Genomic DNA, 10,492 nt, shown 5'->3' with positions numbered 1-10,492 from the left:
TGAAGAAGGCACAATCCTTTCGGTGGTTTTCATCAAATACAGTCAGTAAGTTTCTCCTAATACAACATTACACAGCATGTTACAGTCTAAATAAATATCTGGAAACACAAAAAATCCTATGGCAATCTTATTATCCGGCATAATTTACAGAGGTGGTGTACACTCAAATCCACAGGATGACAGAGGAAGGCCAAATAAACAAAACCGAATCCCCTTTTATCAGATATCGTAGTGCAGCTCTCGTTCTCGTTCTTATGCACGATCATCACTTGAATGATTTGGGATTTCGGTCTGGCTGTCAAGCGGCATGTACTGAGCCATTATAGCTCGTATTTCCGAATCCATGTATTGCTGCAAGTAGTATTTTGTAAACGTTAGCCACATCAAATTTAAGCACTGTTTACACTTAAACTTAAAAAAATTTTCTTCATATCATATTTTTAAAGATTTTTAAGGCTGCCCTGCAGGGGAAAGCATAAGTAGAAACAAAGACATGAGCGGCGCAAAGCAAAAGTACAATGCTATTTTGTGGAATTCTTTTTAAGATTTGCTACCACTGGCCTTTTGCAAAAATTCGTGCCTACCTTATAGAATATCCCAAAATTGCAGTATATTTCTCATTCCCACATACATAATACATCTTTTAGAACCCAATACACTTAAAAAAAAAAAGATAAAAATGGCTAAAATATTAAAATAACAGCTTATAGTGGGTGTTAAAATCATGGGTTAGGTAATGGGGTTTTGCGGTTTGATAAGCTTAAAATCCGTTATAATGCAGTCATTACGTAGTGAAACGTCGTCATTTTTATTCCATGTACAAACCCAATCAATATCACGGTCTTGAAGTAAAACTTACCCTGATCCTGTACTTGTAAAAGAGATAAACACCAGCAGCAGCAATACCCAAACCTATGAAACTAAGCCATACAGCTGTCCATGTTGATTTTGCCTGTGCAGCCGATTTGCCTACCGAATAAAGAATGACAACAAAGTGAGTAAGACGAATAAGCTATATACGAATAAAGGTGTAAGGTCGACTAGCTCACTTATGCAGGTATCGTGATCCTTCATATACAACAGATCTCCGCTGCACAAGCAGTCGTAGCTACCCCATGTATTCTTACAGTTACATTCAGAGCACTGACAAGCTGTTTTCTCTTTGCACTCGTCAATATCTGGTACAAGAAAGGCATCACATAGAGTAAAGAAGAAAAATCATAATACAGCAAAAGCAAGCGAGATGCCCAACAGTACTCTATCCAGAATATTCAGGCGCCGCCAGATGCAATACAGCGCAAAAGTACATTATCAATTGTAATAAATACTCTCTTCTCCCGTTTCAGTTTGATACACTTGCCTCAAAAAGGCACTCACACATCAAATATGTTAAGCAACCACAACCAAAAGCTTAAGCTTATGGTTGAGACCCCAGGATATTATATACTCTAACACGCCCCCTCACACGAGAGCCCTTTGAGCTAGTAAGTGTGGATGCGACAGAAGTCCTCCTCATACTTGCCGCTGAATATTTCTCTTTAAATGAGGGGTAATTGAGATTCGAACCGGTGACCTCTTATCATGTTGGCTTCTGATACCATGTCAAGGAACCAACTCAACCAAAAGCTTAGCTTATGGTTGAGGCCCATGACATTTTATATACTAACAGAATATAGAAGTTCGTTAAACTCAAAGGTACAGAGAGCATCCATCTAACTAGGTAATTCTACTCCATAACTTATTTTAAGGAACTATTAAGCAGTGCACCACAAAAGCTTTTAGGTTGATTAACATATAATAACACTAAAAAATAGCGAACAGCAACAGATCATAATAATAGTTGCGGAATGTTCAATGACTATTTGCATAAAATATGCACCGTAAAACATAGCCATCGGTAGATACTAGATACTAGATACTAGATACTAGATATGCTATTAACAGCTACGGGAGGGAGCCTTAAACTAGAAACCGGAACCACAATGAAAATTTAAAAACAAGAAACAAATTTTTTAAGGAGATCCCATACAAAATATTGGACTCAAGTATCTATCAGAGATTAGAAAGACCTTTACCTACACAACTATTCGCACCATCACCCTTAAACCCAGGAGGACATTTGCAGGTATCCTCATGGTCCTGCCAGCATAAATGAAAATTAATTTAGACGCTAAAGCTATATGAAAAAATTTACTTGCTCATACAGCTAATTTACCACACAAGCTGTAAATGTCTGTCCATGGCGAGTTTCATGCCAACAGCCTCCGTTGTTCATCTTGCACCTACCAGGTCCATTTGCTGAAGGAAAACAAAAGTATTCACTTAATGACTTAAAAACAAGGTAATTGTTGCTTAGATTACATAAAGTATCCCACGCTCTCAAAGAAGATAGAGAGAAAGATAGCAACAGATCAAGTGATAGCCATAACAGGAATGAATGAAAAAAGCATATGAAACTACACTTCCTTTTATCCCGTAAATAAAACTATCTTACACTTGGACTATCATGTAAAACTGTATGATTCATATCTACCAAATTGAGCAACATCAATTACTAAAAAAGAAAGTTGGGATACGTAAAACTGCAAAATAGCCTCAAAAAAGAAAGAAAAACTGTTCATTGACGTAGCACGATCAACCGTCAAAAATCTGCTGGAGCAATGAAAACCCAAGTGCACCAGCCTCCTTACTTGATTTTATCCTAATAATTGAAAGATAATGTTCAAAAACTAACAACAAAAAAATATGGTATGGGTTTCATACATCAGGAGTCAAGGAAAACATCAGAAGGATAATCACTCAGCAGTCAGGGTTTGAAAATGAGCAAAGGAAATTGATAAAAAAAAGGCTGGCTCTTGAAAACTCACCAACAGTCTAATAGGAAGTTGGATGATACGAGTCAAAAGTTAAAAAGGAATTATCGCCAAAAGCTGCTTAGTGAAATCAACTTATCTAGAAAATACCATTCAACATATTCCTGCCATTTGACTCAATTCTGTTATAGCCTAGCAAATGACTAATAAGTTATTTTCTCGGCTTTATCTTCTATTTCTCTTCCTCTTTTATTATCTAACCATTTTATAACTCTCCTCAAAATTCTCTGATTTGTAAGAGTGACAAAAAGGTACAAGAAGGAAAGAGAAAGGGTAAAAATATAAGATTTTCGGCTATTATATATATACTTTGGTCTTGCAAAGGGCGCTCAGCCTACAAAAGTTTACGTTGATATTTATAAGAGGACAAAGGTTTATAACTAACAAAAAAACAACAAACTTGATTTGTTGCTAGTATTTTGACATTTAGTGATCATAACATAGAAATCCCTTAAGGTATAGTGTAAAAGAATATTTCTTCTACTCTCCATCGAGGATAAAAGAATTTTTGATTGATAAAGTTAGAAAAAAAGAATTATTTTTATTGTCTATCACTAACTCGACTAAAATGCAATAAAAAATGTATGTTACTTTGAATTCCACCCTATATTCGAGTAGATTTTTCAAATGGAGGGAAAACTCATGTGCAACAGTGCAAGTCAACTGCGCATACTTCAATAAATACGCCATAAAAAACAGAATACCATTTTGGAAAAAAGTATTCCACATAAGGTAGGTTTTCAACCACGTCTTCTATAAGGGTTTTTTTCACACGACTTGTTTATAGTATATGAAAATTTCAATAAGCAAATCACAAATTCTCATAGTTCAACACCCTCCATTCTTTGCAGCTATTCCACATTGACTTTCACATTCTCCAATGCACATTGTTGACCGTATATTTTAACAATCATGTATGTGTTAAGTTCGTAAAAAGTAGATATTTAGCAAAATATATATTGAGGCGATTTCATCAACTTACATAAAACATGTTTTAATTTGTCTGTGGAAAAACCATCAATATTGGTCTACCATGATTCAGTAAAAGTGCAACTATAACTGAACCGAAGGAATAATACAGATGTATTTAGTGACTGCAAACATCAGTTCTACACTGCTCTTTTGGATAGTCAACTGATCAGATGAAAGAAATTTCCACCCAGCATAAACAATAACAAAATTATTAGTAAGGATCAAGAAAGATATAGGGATCATCAATATGTGAGAAACCACCCAAAAGATAAAAGATTTACGTTTGCATAAGCTGTAGCCATCCCCTGAAAACTGCACGCCATTTACAAGGGGGCATTCACATACTCTTCCACGGAATGTGTCCTGCATGTACCGATTAAGCATTGAGTCAATGTTTGAATTATAGAGAAAGAAGAGACTTTAAGTAAAGTCATTGATACCTTGCAAGCAGTAACATTAGCAGCTTTGTCTTGCCAACAGCCACCATTATTATCAAGACACTCATTTGTTTCTATGTCTGGAGTGCGAAGAGGCAAAAAATGAACTTTGGTACTAAAAATATTAAAATACAAGAAATATTACAGGACAGCACCGGAATCACAGATCCATACCATCACTTAAGCACACAGCAGGTTCGGTAGTTTCTTCAAAACCAGAACAAACAGCCTTCAATACAGCTCCTTTCTCCAACTTCCCTGTAATCAAATTTGTTAGAGGGGCAATCCTTACTTTACGGGTGTCGAAATAACAGGGAGAAAAAGACTCACCTCGGTATTGATGATTGTTAACAACAAGTGTGGGAAGTATGGTCACATCACCTCTAGATCCTTTTCCAATCTGCATAAAGTACTCAAGTCAAAATCGGAAATGACTGAACTGTAAAGTGAATGACTTGAACCATAAACACGAAAAATAAGTAGAGAAACCACGGGAAAGTTTTTCTAGTGCTTACCTGAGCCTCCTGCTCTTCTTTAAGAACAGGGTTATCTTCATCAGCTTCTGGATCTCCCATACACTTCTCAATCTTCTTCATATCAAGTCCTGCAGATGTGTATTATTAATGCTTAACACATCATATATAGAAGAATCACAAAACTCAAACTATTGGATTGATCTAATGACCCACAAAACTTACCCAATGATTTGATTACCCCCTCAGCACAATCCTTATTGTACTTTTTATCCTTCATGGGACACCTTATTTGAAAATCAGTGACATAATCCCACCATATCCAAGGCTTTCTTGACTCATTTGCTACTTTGAATACACAGAGCTGCCTCAAGTTTTCAATCACCACATCTTTCCCTTCATAGCCTCTGCTGAAGTCTTGATCAGGATCTGGAGCACAGTATCTTCCATGATTGATGCACTGAGATTTGCACTGTTTGCTTATTGTGAAAGCCTGAGGACAATACCATGTGATATAGTGTGGTGTGAACTGAGTATAACCACCCTTTTCAAGAATCTGAGCTGCACCCTTAAATTCCTTCGTAAATCCCATCAGCATCTCACATTTGACTCCACATTCATCATTGCTAGTTGTCCATAGCTCATATTCTACTCGATCATCAGGATGAGGAACAGCTTCTCTCCAATCAAGATTCACATTAACCATGTCCCCATTCCTGAATGATTTCTTCAGTGTTTCACCAAAACTCTTTTCAATGAGCGCAGAGGGTATGGTAATATTTTCAATGTATTTTGCAGATACATTATCTTCTTCAGGTGTATCCATGGTTATCAATGCTTCTTCAACATCATCAGCAACCAGGACAGCAGCAGCACCAGCTTGCTGGGCATTCCACACCTTCAAAGCAAAAAAGCAATCTGGAAACAAAAACAAAAGCATTACTATCTTGCACAAGGAAAATATATTACTAATATACTATCACAAAACAATCCCCTTACAAGGCACTAAACAACTGCAGCCTTTAGTCATAAAGTACAGAAGGAGCTATGAGAAAAGCCATGAACAGGAATTGAGACAATGGACAGCCAACTACAATATGTATATCCACACTATGATGAGTATTTCTCAAACGAATAAACCAAACACAATTCCTCTTTGAAAAAATTGTAAAAAATAAACCAATCTTTGCTTGATCCGTTGAAAATAAACTCACGTATTTAATATAATTACTGAAAATAATCTCAGCTATTGGTTATTCCTAATTCTTGATTTACAAATAAGCTTTAAAGATGGTTACAAACAATAGGTCAATTTATTTTTAGCAAATATACCTAATATGTGAGTTTTTAAAAAAATAAATAATAGGTAGGTTTATTTTCAGCGGATGAAGCAATTGTTGGTTTATTATTAACACTGTACCCTTCTTTTTTTCATTGCTTGTCCTCTTTATGAGTTTTGCGTAGCATGATATTAACTATTATCGCGCTCAATTCAATAACTCCAACTCTTTAACGATTGCATCAAGCTATCAACAAGAGATTCATTTATTTTCTATGAAATAGATCATATAACAAAGGGACAAGTTAGTATGATAAGAAAAGAGGCCAACAACAACAACATATAGGTTAAAAACTACAACCCAACATCATTTCCGATTTTCTTGAAAAGATAATTAAACAGTCAAAATGAGTCATCAATCATATTATCCCTAAAATAATTCTCCATTCAATAACACCATTCCAGAACATAATGGCCCTCCATATATAACTCACAATCAAAGTCCACAAACATATGAAGTAGTAATTCACCATACAAAACACTCTAGACTAGCACACACCATCTTTTAGTAAGCACAAATCCTACACTGTTAACTCCAGAACAAATAAAACCAATTCCATTCACACTAATCTTAAGTTTTCATCATTAGAAAACACAATCAAAGCACTCTAGACTACCATACATAAATGATAAGGATTATCAAAACCCATAACAAGAGAACTAACTACCATAAATTCAAGCAGAATATGTATAAAGATCAAAAGAGTAGCTCAGAAATCCACCCATCAGTGAAATGAATACAATGCAACACTACTTCAACCAATTCAATTTACAAGCTAATCTAACCAATAACTACAAAGATCAAAACCCATAAAGCAAATCAAACAGCATATAATTAGCAAATCGGAAGTAAATCAGATAAATAAGAGGTAAAATTTTAAAAAAAGATAACCTCCTCGATCGAGAAGAACGAAGATGGGTAATTGACCAGGCTTCTTCTTGAAAGAAATACTGAAATCACTGAAATCTTTGCAACCTTTTCGATTATCCTTAGGATAATGAACAGTACCAGCCATACTACCACCATACTGAGGAATCCCAAAGTTACCAATAGCACTATCATAAGTACCCTTAACTTCATCAGGTGACGTAACCCTTAAACTATTCTTTTCAACAACAAATCTGGATTCAATTGAAGAAACCCATGTTAAAAACAAAAACCCTAGAAGAATAAAAACTCTTCTCTGCTTTTCTCTCTCATTTGACCTTGGATTCATCTTGGTCTTCTGGAGAGAAAGCAAAGAGAAACTAATGGGTTTTATACTGTGATTTTGTTCTTCTTAGCTATGGAGTTATCCAATTGAAGATTGATAGTAGAATCAAATGAAGAAGAAAAGGAAAACAAAGAGTCAAGTAATGTCTGAAATTTCCAGAGAAGTTGTTGGTGATGTTGAAGTTCAGGAAAGAGAAAATGATTCACAGATAAATTTGTTTAACTGTGCACGAAACTCGTGGATTTTAATTTTTTTTTTTAATTACAGATACGCTAAGAGAATTAGATGATTAGACGAGAATTAAAGCTATACTTTTTAGTTTTTTCTAAGCTATTGTATATAAATTATCGTATATTACGATCTTATCGAGAAAAACGCCTCATATATAGATTAAATAATCTATCTAATACAATATGAAAATATTAGCTCTTTGTTTGAGATCGTTTTATTATTTTTATTTTGCTCGCTGAGTAAGACAAAGTCCAATTTTTTTACTTAAATACAATGTTATTGGAAGCATCATAAAATTGGTAGGATATCTTTCTTTCGATTTTGAAGTTAATGATACATTTTATTTAATGATTTTTACGTTGATTCTTTTTGTTTGTTGATATCAAAACATTTGATTATTTGTCTTATAGAGATTAAGTATTCACTAAATATTATGCACTATTGATTAAGGATAAGCATAGAGTGAATTTGAGTCGAAATTTAGATTTAAATTTCATTTTTTTTGAATTCAAATTTGAATACAAATTTATGGGATTCAAATAATTAAGACCCAAATTCAGATTTTAGGATCTGATGGGTCTATGGTTTGGATTTGGGTTAAAAATAATATTTTTTTTTCTGAAAAAACTTTTAAAATGTATTATACAATTTCGTCCATTGATATAAAATTATTTGAATATTTTCAATTAACAAGGATTTTTTAATACTATATACTAACTGAGCGAGCAAATACATAAAGCTTTCCAACATTCAAGTTCCTAAAACGAAATATTCAGCTAATCTTTTGATTTTTAAAATATAGATACAACGACAACATTTCAAGAAGTCATCACAATTGACCTTGTAATACTTCCTTTTTCTCCTTGATAATGCAAAAACCAACAATTGAACTAGTATTAAGAGAATGATGTAGACAATTACATTGTATAAATATGATTAAAAAATAAGAAAAATAGAGACAATTTACATGTTGGAACATTTAGAGCTTGTTAAAATATCCCTAACAAACTATAAATATAGTAGAACATATAAAGATTAAGACATTAGGTCTAAATATATACTTCATATAACATACTGTCATGGTACTGTTTTTTTTAATTAATTTATTTAATAAATAGCATCATATTACCGAGATACCCTTTGACCTTTTCCGTTGACCTTGACTTTCGGTCAATGGGCTTTTTCTGGAAGTCCCATCTTCCTTGAATGGCCCATGGGCCGGTTACCTCTGAAAAACCATAACTCCCCACTCTCCCATAATGCATGGCTCTCCTTGTTTCAAGATGAGTAACTGCCCACTCTTCCCATTACTCCCACTACTTCCATGATAGTTCACTTCTCCTGCAACTTCCTTTCCATCATTATAAATAGGGGCAGCCATCAAGAAGAAAAGATCATCTGAAACATAGCCTTTGTAATATCATTGCTCTCACCCTGCTTCATTAACCTACCCAAACACTAGCAATCTTAATCCCGACATCTCTTCTTGCATTCATTCTATAATCGTTTATTCATTTATTTCCGATATCCACGTTCTAACTTGAGCGTCGGAGGGGTTTTCCGGGAGATCACCCCCCGGACAAGGCTAACAAGTTGTTTTGCAGGAATTCAAGCCACTTCCTTCCACAAATTGCTTCTCTTGATCACACTTCCACTAATCTCCAGGTATTTTGAGTGTCTTTCGCACTTCCTCGTTTCATTACCGAAACAGTTTGGCGCCGTCTGCGGGGAGTGTTACAATAAGTCATGGCTCCCAAAAGAAATCCAACACAAACCGCAACCGTGCATAGCACAGATACAGACACTTCTGCAGGTCAGGTCAACAATCAGGCCGTGACCCGCCGTGATCTGGACATGCTAGCACGAAACCTCACTGCTGCGTTTTCCGAACAGCTCCGCGCTGTCATGAATAACAATAATCCTGCTCCACAACAAGTATTGGATGATATGGCAGATCAAATAAAAAATCTACGGGAACGGATCGAGCCCCCTAACGAGACACCCAAATCCCACGAATCTCAGGATGGGAACTCGGAGATGTCACGTTCCAGCAAGAGAAACAAGAGGCGACGGGAGAGACCAAGGACTCACACAAGCCTCGGCAGAAGTGATCCTAGAGACAGAGAGTCTAAAACCGCCTCTCAAGATGCCCGTACTTATTTAGAAAGCAAAAAGCATAAGGCATCCGAAAGCATCCAGTCACTGGTGGATCGACGGAGGGAAGAGAGGAAGAGGGCGCAGCTGGTAGGATCCAGCCATCCAGCGAGTCCTGTAACCATGCCGCGGAACGAAGATGAGGTCAAAATCCTCCCTGGAGATCCTACGCCGATAATCTCTCCAATGGCTCCTGAAATACTTAACATTCCCAACCCGGGGAAAATAAAAATCCCAAATATGGCAGCGTTTGACGGAACGTCATGCCCTGAAGAACACTTGATGGCGTACAAGAACCTGATGGTGCTGCACACTACCAATTCTTCCTTGTGGTGTAAATTCTTCCCAACTACTCTTACGGGAGCAGCCTTGACGTGGTACACCTCCCTTCCACAAGGAAGTATCCACAATTTTGCCCAACTAGAAGTCAAATTTCTGGGCCACTTTATAGCCTCAAGAAGGCAGGAGAAATCAAACTTCCACCTACTAAGTGTCACTCAATTGGAAGGAGAATCCATATCCTCCTATCTGAAGAAATTCCATGAGGCGGTGCTAGAGGTGACGGATTTAGAGGAATCAGTCGCCTTAAACGCCCTTATCAATGGAATGAAGGCTCAAAGGCTCAAGTTTCAGTTGGTGGAAAGCCAGGTCAAGACATATGCGGAGGCCATGAAGCAATGTCAAAGTTATGTCACGGCCTCCGAGGTATGTCAGGCACACGACCCCAAGAGGCGGAAGTCTGACAAGAAAGACGCCGCAACCCCCCACCAATCCTCGAGGAACAGAGAAGAGCATCAGC

At 36.3% G+C, this 10,492-nt stretch overlaps 1 protein-coding gene across 1 annotated transcript; it reads right to left on the bottom strand.

Moving 5' to 3' along the window:
• LOC130824349 (vacuolar-sorting receptor 3-like) lies at positions 1-7,569 on the bottom strand. Its single transcript, XM_057689318.1, has 12 exons — positions 6,987-7,569; positions 4,981-5,673; positions 4,798-4,886; positions 4,613-4,682; positions 4,457-4,540; positions 4,286-4,362; positions 4,127-4,208; positions 2,216-2,298; positions 2,076-2,139; positions 1,050-1,178; positions 860-969; positions 1-351 (listed from the first exon to the last, which is right to left on the bottom strand). The coding sequence occupies exons 1-12, from the start codon at positions 7,309-7,311 to the stop codon at positions 253-255; spliced, it is 1,905 nt and encodes a 634-aa protein (XP_057545301.1). The 5' UTR covers positions 7,312-7,569; the 3' UTR covers positions 1-252.
• Between the last annotated feature and the right edge of the window lie 2,923 nt (positions 7,570-10,492).

The sequence above is a fragment of the Amaranthus tricolor genome, chromosome 9 (genome assembly GCF_026212465.1).
Source record: "Amaranthus tricolor cultivar Red isolate AtriRed21 chromosome 9, ASM2621246v1, whole genome shotgun sequence".
NCBI classification, from domain to species: Eukaryota; Viridiplantae; Streptophyta; class Magnoliopsida; order Caryophyllales; family Amaranthaceae; genus Amaranthus; species Amaranthus tricolor.
The sequence above is the reverse complement of the archived record's forward strand: the minus strand, read 5'-3'. Positions and strand labels throughout refer to the sequence as shown.